This window comes from Cydia pomonella, chromosome 23 (genome assembly GCF_033807575.1).
Source record: "Cydia pomonella isolate Wapato2018A chromosome 23, ilCydPomo1, whole genome shotgun sequence".
NCBI lineage: Eukaryota > Metazoa > Arthropoda > Insecta > Lepidoptera > Tortricidae > Cydia > Cydia pomonella.
The window spans coordinates 8,332,542-8,350,770 of record NC_084725.1 but is presented as its reverse complement, the minus strand read 5'-3'; the positions used below and the strand labels follow the sequence as shown (position 1 = coordinate 8,350,770).

General features: G+C 36.4%; 1 protein-coding gene across 1 annotated transcript; it reads left to right on the top strand.

The window, feature by feature from the left end:
• Positions 1–1,288: 1,288 nt before the first annotated feature.
• Positions 1,289–12,347, top strand: LOC133530593 (paired box protein Pax-6-like). The gene is made up of 7 exons (XM_061868557.1): positions 1,289–1,466; positions 4,997–5,124; positions 6,492–6,625; positions 8,061–8,103; positions 9,488–9,611; positions 10,118–10,256; positions 11,008–12,347. The coding sequence occupies exons 2-7, from the start codon at positions 4,997–4,999 to the stop codon at positions 11,673–11,675; spliced, it is 1,236 nt and encodes a 411-aa protein (XP_061724541.1). The 5' UTR covers positions 1,289–1,466; the 3' UTR covers positions 11,676–12,347.
• Positions 12,348–18,229: the final 5,882 nt, after the last annotated feature.

Sequence of the window (18,229 nt, the reverse complement as noted above, 5' to 3'; positions counted from 1 at the left end):
TCTTTAGCGGAGACTATTCCAAAACCATAATAATTATATTTTTAAGGCTAGGGTAAATGCACCATAACCCGCATTGTCAATCAAACACACTTGAACATACCTTCAGCAATACGGTACCCAATCATAAAAGGGCATATAGTCACATAAAAGCACGTTAACTTTAGACTTTTCACAATTAGGGTGGGATAGTGCATTCCTGTGGCTTCACCCCCCACCCTAAGCTGTGCTTAAACTGTGTCCCTATGTATAGGGTGTCGTAATAGTAAACGTCACGAGGTTTTCTAGGCGGATAGGGAAATAATTGGAGACGGTGAGTTAAAATTATTTTAATTAAAAAACTTTAACAAAATTAAATACTTACATCAAGCAGTAATGCATGGTTTTGAAATGATAACAGTGGTATTATTTGATTCACAAAAAGAAATGTAGTTTCAAGGAAGTCAATAATGTCTATAAACAAGTCATCAATTAACAGACATTTCCAATAAAATAAAATAGACATTTTCGTAAATTAACGTTTTTAAAAAAAGGACACTAAAAATTAAAACAATCATTTAACTAAACAAAAAAAAAAACAATTATCTTTAAAATATCCTTATTTATTATTATTATTATTAAGACTTTATTTCGGACATCAAAGATCCATATGTTAGGTACACTATTACTTATCACTATGTTAGTACTGACAAAACAATTTATATTTAAGTACATACATTATTTACAATTAGATTAAATTAATTCATAAAAATATTATACCTCATTTATCCATCCGGTAGATTGGGACATGCATTGAGGCCCAACACTTACAAAAGGGATTATCAAGCCTCTCGCCAATTTCGGTTAGAAAACTGTTGGAGCTGTTCCTCAATCGGTGCATCTGAGATGCTGTGTGAGATATTTAGGTTTGATACACAAAATGCTCGTTTTTGTGAAAATTATCAACAATACGCCGCATTAAAACATTTTTATCAACGTATTTTTGGCCATATTTATGTATGCTGTGGCAATTAAAAACTTAAAGCTTTCATCACCAAGCAAAATATTTAGATAGGTATTACAAACGCCAAGGCAATTAAGTATTTTAATTTTGGGCGAAGGGTGTCAAGACTGTCAAGTTCTGGCAATTCCGCGGTCGGCTCCTTGAGACGCAATACATCGCAACCGTAATGTGTTTTGTAGTTATTAGTTAAAAAAAAACGTAAGTATGCTAGTTTTAAGATATTTATCTATGGGCTACTAGATGTTGCCTAAAATAAAGATTCTTTTTATTTCATAAGGCTCCTACTGCAACATTGAGCTTTTGAAGCGATACATTAAAAATGTCTCTAGCCTCCATAACGACTCCACGGTATTCTCTGCCCCCGAGCGCGCGCCCGGCACATAGCCACTTCAGCACCAACCACGTGACAACAGACATCCTCCATTTTATTGAATTACATCGCCGATAGACCTACTCTGATTCAAAGGTAAGTTTCACTGCAATTTAATTAACGGCCACACTAATTAGATTAATGATATATGATGATTATTTACTACAATTTGTTTTGTATTAACTAGCTAATTATCAGTAGCGGGGTGGTCATAAAACTCGGTTCCCATCGGTGTGCTATTTCCACAATATGAGTACACTGTTCTACAGGATTCAAGGAAAAAGGAAGCCGGAATAGCTCCAGCTTGCCCAACAATTGTTATAAAGTTCAACTAAGAAAAACTTCAGACTTTTTTCAAAATTAAAATTAATTGTTACGACATTACAGTCTATACATATTATAGTACTTATTTATTCTTTTTAATTTGTTATTTTCTATTAAGTCTAAATTAGGCAAAAGATGTTAGAACCTATTCATAAAAAAATACCAACAAATTACAGACAAATTAAACGAACCTACATAATTAAACCTAATTAATAAATACAGGTATTTATTGAAATAAGCTTAAAATTTAATGCTCACGATAAACAAATATAGCAGTTTTTTTCCATACTTACAAAGTCATTAATGTCTTAACGTATATTTTTATTTTTGAAAAATACTTATTTTTGCGAACATTATACATATGTAGTGTATAACTATTAATTTGTTTTAATGTAAAATATTATATTAACTACTCAGCAGGTACCTTGCTAAATAAGCGATTTAGCAATGATAGTGAAGGAAATAACAAAATGTTCAGTGCCTGCCACTGTTTATTATGTAATAATGATAACGACAAATCCCAAACAGATGACCCCATTTTGTATTTAATTTATATACCGTTGTGTGCAATATAATAGCAGTACATAAGAAAATGTAAATTAAGGGAAAACTATAACTTTAGATCAATAATATTGTACCTTTTTATATAATTATTCTGCATTACTTGATATTGTTTCAAAATTAACTGTAGCCTTTACTTAAATGATATTGGAAGTAAAAAAAAATATAATGAAAATCGGCTGTTTTTACTAAGTTGCGGAAATTCCTATAAAAACTTAAAACCCTACGAAAAAAATACAATTGTGTACTATAATTGTAATTTAGAATCTTGCCTATTATTTACAATCAAAACTTTACATCTAAACCCAAGTCATCTAGAAAAAAATAAACTTTTTTATAAGACGATCTTCGTCGCAGAGTGTACTGCTATTATATTAAACTGCTATTATATTGCACACAACTGTACGTTTCTGAGTATCTATACCCTATTGGGCAGGTTTTATCAAAACTAGTTGAAAAGAGACTTCCACGTATATCATAGGTATTAAAATAGGTGTTTACTTCTCTTTTTAACATCCATATAATCAGATGGTCATTTTTGCCATGTTTGCCCTATACAGGATTAACCAGCCATTACAGGTTACAAGCCTTTTATAAATAGCGATATTCGGATAGAGTAAACATTAAAATCAAATAGTTCATTACTCTTAAGAAAGTGACACATTGGTCAAAAGGCATTATATGTTACCCACGCGCGTTAATGTTGCCAGTTTACTCATAAATCATTTTATAAAGCGAGCCACAGTACAGTAGATTCTATCGCAGTGATGCGATTTTGCACGTCGCTCCAGTGTATAAGCGTGACAGCACTATGTGCGCGATAGTGTGTGGTGTCATGGCGTGCCGGAGCCGCGAGAATCGAAATTTCGTTATCCGCCTCTCACTCACTCTCACATTCTACTCACTCTTATATATTCAAGCGAGAGAGGCAGATAACGAAATTTCGATTTTCGTGCTTCGCGGTAGGCCCTCCGCATATAATGTCTTCACATATGTAATAAAGACCGCCTATCGTTTAATCTTGGTACCAGTGAATCCCTGGTAGTTTATAGCTGCATAGCTGCGTCTATTTCATTAAACACTTAAAAACTTCAATTTCACTTAAATATGATTAATTGATTATATCGTCAAAAACAATATGAACAGCTGCAATCACGGTATACATTTTTTACAGAAATCATCACTTTACACTTTTTAAAACGCACTAATATTTTCGAACGCGCCCTAACCTGACCAACCTCTTAATTTCAATTTGGCGCGAAAACATGACGTCCACCGCGGCGTCACAACAAAACTGACACAGGGAACACAAATTATCCTCATTTAGTGATAATTTAATAAACTTAACTAAATTATAGGCATTTAATTCAATTTAACTCGTGGTGGTAACCGATGCTCGGTCAATGCCCCGCCGGTGTTGTGTTACCTTATGGATGGAAGTAAATATTAAATGACGAACTGATTTCATACAGTTTTTTCTTTTGTCAGGTGTTTTTACTTTTTTAATAGTTATAATCATTTGGTATCTGGTTCGGGATCGGTAACAATACCTACTTATTATAAAAATAAATTCAGCCTATCCCCCTTAACTTCCTAAATTCCCCTATAAAATAATAAATAAGTAATGGTAATTGCTATAACTGTTCCAAATGTTGACTATCTATGTCATACGGTCTCTGAGAAAAACGCATTAAACAGATTTGCAAGACTGAAGCGATTCCATAAGAGCTCCGTCAACAAGGTTTTGTACGGAGCTCTAAAGTCAATTGTTTATTCAGTAAAAAAGGCCTCAAGGGACTTTTAATCTTTAAAAATTTACAAACTTACTAATTACTTACGTATAAAAATTAAAATGATATATGTAATGTAACTATATACTTAGTTTTCGAACAAACAGTCGAGTTGGAGTTGAACATTACTAAGTTACTTATATTAAATTGAGCTATTTAATATTACTTGACTTAAAAAAACATTACTAAGTTACCTATATTAACAAGCGAGACAAGTTTCAACAGAGGACTTTGTCGACAAATCTTCAAGTCTAGCCAAACATGCAAAGAAGTGGTGGTACGATGTTTATTCACAAATCAGTTTATTCATAATGATTTGGAATTTCGGCGAAATTGCGGTGATCATTAGTGAGGCTTCCAACAAATCCTTAATAAATCTGTAGTGTGAGACAAGGATATTGGACTTACATTGCCTTTAAGAGCTATAGGAAAATACACTTTATTTTTCAAACCGGCAAGACGTAAGATGTCGAGATTAGCTTATATCATTTTTATTGGCTATAAGCAAGTAAATTATAAAAAAAAGTAGAATAATAGGAAAACGAAGTGATAGTGATATTTAAAAAAAATTGTATATGTTTACAAGATAGGTAAAACCCAATTATAATTTCAATTTTATATTCTGAAACTGATAAGGATTCTGGTCCAGAAATGACAGCTGACAAATCAAATTCATAACAGTTTCAGAACAATAAATTATAATCAGAATCGGGCTCTTTATTAAAGTGTCAGCCGTACCGCGCTAGAGCAGCGCTGTCAGTCGCTGTGTCTTCATAGGGTGCTGCAAATACCCAGCTAAAACTGTTAAATATTGATATTGCACTTTGAATATTGAGCCTAGTTCATATATGTATATGTGAGCGTCGTATTCGCACCAATGTAGGGGAGGGCGGGATAAAGATGCACCCAGATTGTTCGATTGTGCGAAATAATGGTATACTTCTGTTTCAGATGGAGGAATCCCTGGACGGTCGAGAAACCGGCGCCGGCGCAACTGGCTTCGACTCGGCCGCCATTTTGAATGACGATGTTTCTCCTACCACCAGCTTCTGCTACAGCATACCCAACCTGTTTAATGGGTAAATTATTTATAGTTTTAGCTGGTAAAAAAAATTGCACACGCTCTGATACCCTTCTTAATAAAGTTTTGATCAGATTATTTCGACCACTTCATCTTAGTAAATTTGCTGCCAAATGTACATCAATATTTATATGTGAATTACCTTAAATGCGTATTTAGAATGGCCATATTGCTTAAATTCTTGAAGGTTGGATCACACCTAACCTAACCTTCATCCATATTACGTACCTATAGGCAATAGAGTTTTAAATTTAAATTACCAAGTAAGTGAACTACATAACAAGTTTATTTTTAGATACAAGCTTTAAGAGGAAAGACAACCACCGCTTCTCCTTACAAACGTAGTCATCATTTTACATAATTATTATAAGAGATAGGAGTTTTTTAAACTAGTATAGAATTAAAGCCCGACCAGAAATATATGATTATTGTCAAGAGGGCGTTATTATTCTCACATATAGGGTCACAGTTCAGTTTAGTATGAAAAATTTAGTTTCAATGAAATTCTGCAATATGGCGCGTGATCATATATAACTGGTGGGCTTTAGTTTTTTCGCTCATAACTCTTAATCTAGAAATAGAAAAAAATTAAAACGTGTAGCTATGGTTAATTGACATCAAATTCTGTAAGAATAATTTTAATAATGACAATATCCAGGGAGGAAAATGGGGATCACGTTTGCATGGAGAAACGGGCGTCCACTAATATCCTCTTATTTCCAACTAAATATTTATCTGCACAATCAGAATATTTATCTGGCAATCAGATATGTTAATTAATATAATACCTATAAAATCCTAAACTATGCCGCCATACCTTTGGCCTATGATCTATTAGATCGCACCACTTTTTGATATTTATCAAATGTAACACATATCAGTGAAAGAATAAGGATCAAAGTCAAATTGCGTTTTAAAAGTTTTAGTCATGTGTCGAAAGATGGCATTAAATTTAATGTGGCTACAAAGTTTTCTTTAACAACCCACCTGTATTTCAAATTCTCTTAGCTATGGGCCTCAGTTGGCTGAAAATAATAGTTACTTGTCTTAGCCGCCGAGTGAAACACAAAATTTTTCACCACACCAACACGAGGAAACTACTAACTAGGAAATACAAAAAAATACAAATGAAATAAAATCCAAATGAACGTAATAAAAACATAATCATTCAAATTCATCATTTTAAAGTCAATTCTATTAGCTAACATAAGGAAACAACTCAAAATTTGCATCTGATTACTTTGCCCCACATGTGGATAAAATGGAACTTTCTCATTCGTTTTGGAACAATCAAGAGGGCTTTTACCTGTTGGTGCGGAAAATAATATGTAATATTTAATTTAGTTAAAATATTTGTTTTAACAGTTTAGGCCCTGGCTCAGTGCTCTGCGAACGGCCTGAGACCGAAGCTACCGAACCCTTCAGTGCCGCCACGGAACCATCCGAACCCGTGGAACACCAGCAGTTTGAAGATGACGAGGAGTACTCTCCAAAATCGAGTAAATATTACTTTTACGACAGTTTTTTTTAAATATTTTTTTGTGCTACTTTACCGCACTAGTGCGATAATTAGCACATTACGTAACGATGTCGAAAATTTAAAGGGCCATATGTACTGTAAAACATTGTACGATGCATGTGCGAAAAGGTAATTTGGTACTCGTGTCGATTTAAAACAGTCCCTTCGGTCGCGTTTTAATTTATCGCCACTAGTTTAGAATTTCCTATTTTTCGCACTTGTATCGTAATGTACTATTACAGTACTAGTGCGGGAATGAGCACTTTCCGTGCCTATGTGCCCTGTGTACCCTTAAATATATACTAATAAAAGTAAGTAAGTAAGTAAATATTCTTTACAGTACATATGGGGCTACTTTATAGCACTAGTGCGAGAAGTAGCATATTACGTTACTGTGTCGAACATTTAAAGGGCCATATGTACTGTTAAACGTTGTACGATACATGTGCGAATAGGTAATTCGCAACTCGTGTCGATTTAAAACACTCCCTTCGGTCGTGTTTTAATTTATCGCCACTCGTTTCGAATTTCCTATTTTTCGCACTTGTATCGTAATGTACTATTATTGCACCACAAAGAAAACAAATTTAAAAAACAGATATACAATGTAAAGAAAGGTAGCAACAGGCGGTCTTATCGCTGTAAGCGATCTCTTCCAGACAACCTTAGGGTAGCAGGATATAAAGAACAGTAAGTTTTTAGAACAGGTAGTGCACGAATGAATATGAAAAGTTTATACTGAGTTATGTTTTTTTTAATACACATGACTGTTTTACTTTACTCGTATTCAAAATGGAAAGTAGGGTGTTTAACTCGGGTGAAAGGCACCATTTCATCCCTTGGTTAATATACTATAGCGGGCTTGGTTTGACATGAGATAATGAAACATCTTTATCGACAGAAGGATACTCGTAGCGAACCTTGACATGTTTTTTCAATGGAATCTAATTTTAGAGTTTATTGACCTATAATACTGTGGTCAAGTAGGTAATTAGGTCATAGACTTTTTTTTATACCACGTCGGTGGCAAACAAGCTTACGGCCCGCCTGATGGTAAGCATTCACTGTAGGCTATGGACGCCTGCAACTCCCGAGGACTCCGCGTTGCTAACTTAATGGAATTTTATGATACTTATAATAAATCCGAGTCAAGGTCATAATGTGTCTAATCCTCAACTAAGTCTTGTAAGTATTTATTTGATTGAATAAATACAACAAGTCCTTGTTTAAAAAAAAGTAGTAATCAATTCTTAGTTTAGTAAGTAACTATTAATAACTTTTTTCACCTTATCAGAGGTGACAATTACAATAAAGTAATATGACACAACACAAAATGCTTTTCCAATGAAAAAATAATTAGTAGACTTCGTCTAGACGACTATACACGTCATTAACATTGTGTGACTTTGTTTCAGATTCGAAAAGCGATATACCAAAACGCAAACAACGTAGATACAGGTGGGTACACTTTTTTATATTTTAAATTATTATTTAACAACCGGCTACATAACAAGTATTTTGTACAACAACAGCTTATATGCGCTACTCTTTTTTTTTTAATTGATCAGCCCCTGCACGTTATCCAAAGTTGGTGTCATACAATAAAATAATGCTAAATTATGTCTCAACAGTATACATACATGGGACAAATTGCCCATTCTCCTTTTGCTGATAAGCGGGAAAATATAAGTTTGGAAGTTTGGAAGTGATGCAAAAACAACTTAATTAAAATATAGATTAACTTTTCTTCAAAACCATCTCGTATCCTATACGAATATTGAAATATGGACGACGATTTCCTAAACTACACGATTTTCTTCACGGACGAAGTCACTTCTTCCTCCTCGCGTTGTCCCGGCATTTTGCCACGGCTCATGGGAGCCTGGGGTCCGCTTGACAACTAATCCCAAGATTTGGCGTAGGCACTAATTTTTACGAAAGCGACTGCCATCTGACCTTCCAACCCAGAGGGTAAACTAGGCCTTGTTAGGATTAGTCCGGTTTCCTCACGATGTTTTCCTTCACCGAAAAGCGACTGGTAAATATCAAATGATATTTCGTACTTAAGTTCCGAAAAACTCATTGGTACGAGCCGGGGTTTGAACCCGCGACCTCCGGATTGCAAGTCGCACACTCTTACCGCTAGGCCACCAGCGCTTTTCACGGGCGAAGTCACTATTAGGGCTAATTTAGACGGTGCAAGAACACGCATGCGAGTTTCATTACATTGCGGTATTTGATTGGTCGAAGGAATTGGATGTACCTTACCTTAATATTCTGCAATGTAACTAAACTCGAATGCGAGTTTTCTCGCCGTCTATATGAGCCCTTATTCAGTCGGTCGAGATCGGAAATTTACTCTAGCACGCACATTCATTCTGCATCCCTGACTGACCCTGCCCCGTCATATACAGCTTGCTTGTTACACATTGGAAAATTCATTCAATTGTTTACCGGAGACCTATTCGAACGTACAGTGAGCTGCGTAATTTCGTGGAAAAATTATGAATGAATTTCATTGATTAGGTCGCTCTGTACTTTTACGGCTGATGGTACCTTTTGATATCTAAATGATGACATTTTGTTATCATTTGTGCTTGTACCTCGCTCGTACTTGTTAGTACATATATTGCCACGAGCGAGACGCACGGGCGAATAATAATATAATTTTGATGTCAAAATGTAAGTTTGAATTGTAGTACCGTATTGTAGCTTAAAACTTTTTCAAAGGCTTATAAATGTTTAAACGAGTTTTTCAAAGGCTGTTACAGCCTGTTGCGTTAGCTGAAGCTAAAGTCTTTTTTTTTCTTGCCAGTTCCTAAATATTGCCTGTCTGTTGCAGGACAACATTTTCAAACGTGCAGTTGGAGCAGCTGGAAGCAGCCTTCCATAAGACACACTACCCTGATGTGTTCTTCAGAGAAGAGTTGGCTATGAGGATCGACCTGACGGAGGCCAGGGTTCAGGTCAGTAGCCGCGACTTCCAGGTTGACAGATTGAAACTCCTGATGTCTCCTCAGGTTTCCTGATCGGCATCTTCAGCGTATGGGCTAACGAAGGTACCTAAAACATAACAAAATTTTGGTGTAGTGGAATATCAGATGAACTTTTTCAGTGAAATAACAAAAGTTTACCTGATATGAGTCCAGCTATATCAAGGAGACTGTAGTCAAACCTATTATAAGTAAATATATCAACAGGGACTGTTGTGAAAAGATAATTATGTAAATTGGCAGAAACCATGAAATTTTAATGAATAGCGTAACGAGCACTATTTTTCCTAATATTTATTTTATACTAACGTGTTGCATGTAACAATGTAAGGTATCATACAAGGTCGTGGTTATAATACACGGATAAGTCATAACTTAGGTAGGTTGGTAGGGCATATGGGTGTACATTGTATTGTATAACAAAATAGCTCTTATAGATGTCATGTCATGGGTATATTTCAGAATTTTTCTTGTTTCAGGTGTGGTTCCAAAACCGGCGGGCAAAGTGGCGCAAGCAGCAAAAGACGGGTTGCGAGCCGTACCCTCGAGGAAGGTCTCCAGAACAGCGTTCCCCTACAGCCCTGGCACTGGAAATGAGAGATTTCATTACTATACCTGGTAATACACTGATACTAATATTTGATTGTGTCAATCAAAAAATCGGTTCCTCAGAAAAAAAATGAGTAGCATTCCTAATCGACTCTGACGGTATTCTGGCCCCGTTTGTCTCGGACTTGGGAAATTAGGTACAGACATGAAATAATCTAGTTTAATTTAATGATTATTTAAATGCTTAAATAAGATGTTGAAAAAATATCACCAGCGTTGTGATCAGTATTCTTATGTATTTTTTGAGGATTTATTATGTTTGGAGTATGTAAGTTAGCTGCAAAGAAACCAAGCAATGAATATTATTAGTAAGGGGGCGTCCACAAATTACGTAACGCAAAATTCCTAATTTTTTGACCCCCCCTCCCCTCATGTAACAGGATCGTCACGCTTATCTGGGACCCCCCCCCCCTTCAATTCCGTTACGTAACAAGTGCTTTGTAAAAATCTTTTGGTTAATATTCAGCTGGCACTTGCAGCACGGCGCTGACTGTTTAATAGTATCTGTGTCTGTCTGTCATTGTCGCGTCGCGCGCTCGGTGCTGCCAATATTTTCTCAGAGAAATACCGCAAATTAGGGATGTGAAAAACAAAAAAAAATTTTATGTATTATTATAAAATCGTGCGTGACGTAACACAAACCTTGACCCGACCGTAACGCTTGGCCTGACCCCCCCCCCCCTCCCTCCAATTTGCGTTACATAATTCGTGGACGCCCCCTAAGACACATTATCATTCAATGGTTACTCTTTTATTTCAGTGTCTTCGCCACAAATGGTGAACATAGCCGAGACATCCACCCAAAACTATGCCAAGTCAAAGCAAGCCATGCCAGCGATCCACATATCAGCCCTGCCGACTCGACAAAACTCCCAAATGGAGCTACCCTCTTTCTCTATACCTCTGCAATACAACCTAGGCACTTTTAAAAAGGTAGAAGACGTACAGTTTGATATAGAAACGACAGAAAACGAGCAATGGGATGGCAGAATGATACCAAACTTTAATTTAATGAACTTGAAACCTCTGATAGAAAACCGAGAGAACATTGATATGTCTGAGCTAAAATATGAAGTAAAGAATGAAAACAATAAAAGAGTATATAATGAAATATCTATTCAAGGTACTAGTATAGAAACAGATGATATACTAGGCAAAGAAACAGTTAACGAAGGACAAACAATTTCACCTGATTTTCAAATGGCAAGATACGAAAACTTTCAAAGCGAAAATGAGAAGAGATATAGAGAAGGTAGTTTTGAAGGAACCAGTATGGAGGATGGTCGGAGTGATTTTATATGTGACAGTGATTTCCTCTGTAAGACTAATTATGAAAAAGTTGATGAGAAGAGAAATGAGTTTGAAGAATGTCATTTATTAGAAACGGAGAGTAACGTTGGCATTAATAATTTCGAGGCGAATATATAATTAAGCATTTTACAAAGAAATAATGTGCAATACATAGGTACAAATAAGTGTACATAATAATATAGATAAGTACTTGCATATAAGGTGTAAATCAAGATACAGTGTGCCTTAATTGAAAACAATATACAAGGAAAAATCTGATAATTATTAGTGTAAGCTTCAGAATTGTATATTACACATCAATATTGTATGACATAGTGATATTTTATCTACATTGTGCAATTTATTCTGAAATAAATAGCTACCGTATATGGTTAATAAAATTATCAATTAAAAACAGGTTAAAAACTCGATAAGCCTTACTAGTAAATACACTATATACTGTAAGGATCATTATTTATTAATAGCTTATATTTTGACTATTATTACTTTTATTTATGACAAGCTTATAAAAGAGTATCAATTGACTCTGACTTGTCACTGGTTCCCGCCATTTTGAATTGTTATAAAAACACGGGTACAAGTGACAAGCGGCCAGTTCGAGTACGGACAAGTTATAGTGAAGACGTCGTGGAATATGGCCAAATAGTTCGGTACACCATACTAAATATATGGTGTACCGAACTATTTGGCTACTTTGACTGCTACGAAGTATTTGACGCTGACTGTACTTATTGTAAATTGGTTGTTATTATGTTTGTAACAAACTAATAAAGTCAAAATATTGGTGCAGGTATTTGTTTTCTTCATTAACCAGGTGGGACACTGTAATATCCCATCAATACCTAGAAATAAAAAAATGTTTCCAGTTAATTTTGTTATAAATTTAATACTTGTACTCCGAACTAACTCAATTAGAATTAGTTTATTGATTAAGTTATTGGAAATTTTTCAAAATGGCGGAGCTATTAGGATTCGCGAGGTCTATAGCTCACATAGCCCAAAGCAGTTCACTAGTAGCCATATACACCACTATCGGGCACAGGTCTCGTTTTCCTTCACCTCAACTTAAAGCTAGTGGTCAATGTCAAATCATATTTCATTACGAGTATTCCGTACAATAAGTCCCGAAAAACACATTGGTACGAGCCAGGATTTAATCCCGCGACCTCCGGATTTTAAATCAGAGTAAGACCCCCTCGTCCCCCTTGGCCGCCACCGCTTATACCTTTTTTTATACTACGTCGGTAGCAAACAAGCATACGGCCCGCCTGATGGTAAGCAGTCTTCATAGCCTATGTACGCCTGCAGCTCTAGAAGAGTTACATTGGCGTTGCCGACCCTAACACTCCGTACCCTCGTTTACTTTACTCACCGGCAGGAACACAACACTATCTAGTGTTATTTGGCTGCGGTTTTCTGTAAGGTGGAGGTACTTCCCCAGTTGGGCTCTGCTCTAAATCTGGAATGATATCCGCTGTGCAGTGCCCTACCACCACACTAAGCGAGATGACATTCGCTATGCCCATGCGCCTCTTATACTCTCTCTTACTAGTTATAAGTACAAGTATTTTTCGTTTGCCGTAAGAAAATAGTAAGTTATCGCCGTCATAAAGTCCAGCCACGCCCGTGACTTAGTCAGCCAGTCACTGCGTATGATATAGTGCTGGGTAAGACTCGAGTTGTACGAGTCCTTTGCTTTGAGAGGCAACTGTGTTTTTCAGACTCATATAATGAAGTCGAAACTCGATTTATTCGAGTTTTTAGACCCGTGTCTTTGTGTCCTTTTAACACAACTCTCATTTTTATTTACAAAAAAATCTAAATGTATGATTGTCTTCATGTAAACCATACAATTTACTACTATATGTCGATAAAACCTATAAAATTGTTGACGAAGTCTTTATTCGCAGGCTCGAGTCCTTTTGAGTTTGGATTTAAAAGACTTAATAAAGGGCTTGATGGGACTTACCGCCCGATTCCAAGAATGCAATACGATAAGATAAGTTCTGGTTTAGATAAGTTTTCATTTAGGTATCGTTTATATGTCGTATAATTGCCAGAAGCAGCTCGATTCGGGCAACCAATGTCACTTTGACGTTAGAAATATCGTAGATAGATCTTATTGGGATCACAGCGGAATCTAAATAAACGTCAATTTTGACATGTCGTTTAGTTATCGATCTTTCCAAGATCTTAAACGTGTCTTAATCATTCTTCGAATCGGGCCGTTAACTTTTATAATGCCGAGTCTCGCGAAAACCATTCGAGTTATTTAAATTTAGAATCAAAAGACTCGAGTTCCTACTTCCTACTAACACTAGTAGGATGAGGTATTTCCGTTGACAGTAATACCGGCTCTTAAGTTTATATAAGGGTAAACGTCCTTTTAATACTCTGCCGATTAGTTTGCAGACGCCCACTGGTTTTTTTATCGACAAGAAAGTGAAGTGTGAAACAGTAATTTTATCTTTATCTTAAGGAAAAATAAAAGTCGTACACTTTAAATGAAACCCATGAAAGTGTGTACATTAGGACCTAAACTAACTACCCTATGAGTACGCGATCGTATCAAAAATACTAGTTGTATGTATTGTTTTTTAGGGTGCCGTACCAAAAAGATACAAAAAGAACCCTTATGGTGCGACTCTGTCCGTCCGTCCGTCTGTCACAATGCTAAATATCTCGAGAATCCCTTAAGCTATCGATTTGAAATTTGAAATAGTTATGAACTACGCTAGTAGACACATTGAAAGTATTATTTTGTTATTTTATTTTTAATAACTATGGGAAATGCCCAATATGAAGAGGGGAAAAAATTTCAAGGTCTAGTGACTAGATCAAGTGGGGTATCATTTGAAAGAGCTCAAATTTACCATTCCAAAACAATTTATTATTATTGTATAGTAGTGGAAAAAAAATGATTTATGGAAGAAAATGTGAAAAAAAATATCAATACCATTCCCCCTCCCCCTTATCTCCGAAGTTTACCGATGAAAAATTATGAAATTTTTACTTAATATTACTATAAATTTTACAGGAATAATATAATCAGAGCTCTATCTTAGTAACTTTTTTTAATTAACAGAAAATATTTCCAAATTCAGTTTGAAATTTAAACTATAAGTGTGTTTATTACACTAGAACTTGCTATGAGATTATATTAAAGACACATTTTATCAAATAAAAGAACAACTTTTGAAATCGGTTCCCACGATAGAGAAATCAACGAAAAACCAACATACGTGCATTACATCGCGCAAAGTAGTTAGACCATTTGCCGATAGATGGCGCTATACAGAATTATTCTTAGTATAGGTACATCATCAAAAGCCTTTCGCCTTTATAGTTACAAGAGATAATTCAAAGTTTGTACGGAACCATCGGTGCGCGAGTAAAACGAACTGGCACTTGACCAGTTTTATTTATTTAAATTAAGGACTCACAGGTGTGTCCCGCCGAGTTTCTTGCCGGTCCCATATTGGGATTCTCTCCTCCAATTGAGGGGGGATTTAAAGATAAATCTTCTCGAGGTAGAGGTGTAGGGTTAGAGCCGGTGTAACTTTACTTGACATTCATAAGCGCATTGTAATATGCCTACTTGAATTGAAACTGTCTTTATCTTTCTTTTTATCAGGCCGAGGAGTCCGACACTACGTTTTCTATAAACAGCCACTTCCGAGCCTACTGTGAGCATGTGATGTTTTCTGTAGAAAACGAAGTGTCAGATATCTCGCCCCGGACCCAGACTGTTCGAGCGTGAGTCATCCTTAATCCTTAGCTTTATTTCGCAGGTTCACATAACATTGACATACAAGACAACAGCAATGAAAATAGGTCAATTTCTATAGAAACGTTCTTGTTTTTAAAATTACTTTTATATTGAGTCACCACCATATTTACAAAATTGCTAATATAACCGTATTTAAATCTATAAATGCAATTATTTGTGAATTCAGCGAGGAAATACGGCCAGCCTTCTGGGCATTTTGCCCGTTGCCGGCGATCTGGGACAATTTTTGTATTTAGTAAGTTTTATTATCTTGGTTTTAATTAATTTTTGTTTCTAATAAATAAAACAAGGTTTGTGAATATTTGTTAGCGGTAGGCATAAGTAGTCATGGCCAGTAAATGTCCACGGCACGGCGGGCTAATGTTCGTATCATTACGTGGCCACGTCATGGCCCGCACGCTACCAACGAACAAGAACTGCATGGAATTAACAAAGATTTGCCTATTTCGTGGAAAAACGCATAGGTACATTTACGGTCATAAAGTTTGGTTAATTTACAGTCTTTTTCAAACTCGAAGGGTTATGATAATGCAAATTTGAAACGATTTTTTATGATTCTCGATTAATCGATTATACTGGTGATGATTTATATTAGTAAACATACCTTCACAATTGGAAGCGACTGAAACGATTTGACACGAGCGGAATCGATTCGGTCTACTTATCAACCGAATCGATTCCGCTCGAGTCAAACTCCATTGCAATTGAGTTTCGTTTTGACATAATAAAAGTCAACGGTATTAAAAATTTTATTTTTATAATTTAATAATAAGTATACATTTTGGTGATTTGTGTCTATTTATAATGAGATATTCTAAGCAATGAAGATATGTATTTTTTCCCTACTGGGATTCAAGTTATCGGTGTGAAACGTCAGTGGCTTGGAACAAAAAAAATGTCAACAAACATGCAACACATGCGTAAACCCTGACGAAAGACGTGTTTCATATAACAATGGAATGTCGCCGAGAGTCGCTCAGCGTCGTTTGCTTAATGTCAGCTCCTATGACCTCGGCAGAGTCAACAGCATCCTAGCATCCCCAGTCTCGGAAGTGGCTGGGCTTCTTTATTATATGGTTATGGACATCATAGCACGTAGAAAGTGTGAAAGTTAGACTGGTGTTGTTTTGTTAGACAGCCACTATGAGGGTAACATTTGTTTAAAAAAACACTCAATAAAAATAAATCGTAACGAAACTGTTTATTAATCGCGCATATCATAGCACGTCATAGTACGTTCATCAGAAAACTGGGTACACTCTGAGGGTCAGCTGAGGTCAGGCCACTATACAAAGTAATTTTGGTCAGTCTGACCATACTCTGAGATCTTGGTCATACCAAACAACGTTTACTATGTAGTCAACCCTAAACTCGCGAAAAAATCTGCTGTTCCATAGAAAATATTGACATATGATTCACCGAAATATATGGGACAGTAGATATTTCTATTTTCTACCCGTGTTTGTTTGTGATGTGCGTACTGTAGCTGCTGCAGAACACATGCAACACGTATCAGCAGTTCCGGAGCCGAACAAGACGACGCAACGGAAATAGTATTCAAATACTATTATGTGCCTTATATCTATCTATAGGCCATAGTTTTTTTAATACTACATCGGTGTCAAATAAGCATACGGGCCGCCTGATGGTAAGCAGTCTCTGTAGCCTATGTACGGCTGCAATTCCAGAGGAGTTACATGCACGTTGCCGGCCCTAACAGTCCGCACCCTCGTTGAGCTCTGGCAACCTTACTCACCGGCAGGAACACAACACTATGAGTAGGGTCTAGTGTTATTTGCGAACTAACTACCGTTACATGAAGTAAACCTTCCAGTGTGTTTACATCTTCGTCAAGGCTTAGTCCTGTGGCGTGATTATGGCAAACCTGCCTATTGGCGGTGCGGTTTTTAAAAACTACCATTTTTCACCACCCTATACACAAACTCTGTACCTAATAACTGTTACTATGTATACAATGCCAATATGACTCTTCTTTAAATATATTACGTACCTACTTGAATTGTTATTGGTATAAAAGTTACTTTTCAATTCGGAAAGCATTGCTGCACAGCACTGCAGCACTGTGAAACGGGTGCTGATACCCTTAATATCGGTCGATCGATCGGGTCGATGCGAAAACTAGTAACCGGTCGGCCACCAGTGAGTGGTTAGTGAGGTGTTGCCGTATTTAGAGCTGAAATTGAACGCTTTTAAGTATAGTTATGCTCTTCATCGTTCCTTCATTAGAGAGGATCGTGATCACATGTAATTTGTCTCCATTTTGTGCGGTCATAAGCCACGTAGACTGGTGCAGGCTGCCGGCAGCGGACCTCTTCATGGCGTTTGACCATCTCATAAGTGCTCCACCCCGAGCACGTTTGCCATTCACTCGCCCCAACATTTTGTATATTACATTTTATACTGAATTTTCCAGCTTTTAACCTTTTGAACGCCAACAACACCTAAAGTCGTCGTTACTAGGCGTGCCCACAGCGCCACGGACAACTATAGTTGTTATGGCGGACGCTGTCAAAGTAACCTTAACACTTTCGAGTTAGGTTCACATTACTTTGCGCCTGGGATTTTGGTGTTTGTGGAATGGTTGTTTTTATGACATAAAGCTTTCAAAAGGTTAATAGGGAGCAACTATAAATCATGATTCGATGCTTAACGAATCTCATTCGCCAGGATATCGTAACAAATATTTTCGGTATAGGTACTGTAGCTCTGTCATAAATAGGACAAACAGCAATGGCAGTATGGTTCCATTTTTACCGCTTGTGACTATGCCCGTCACTTTCACACTTACATACTTGTTAGAACGTGACAGGCATGGTGACAAATTATAAGGGCCGACCATCTTAGCCCTACAGGAGTATAT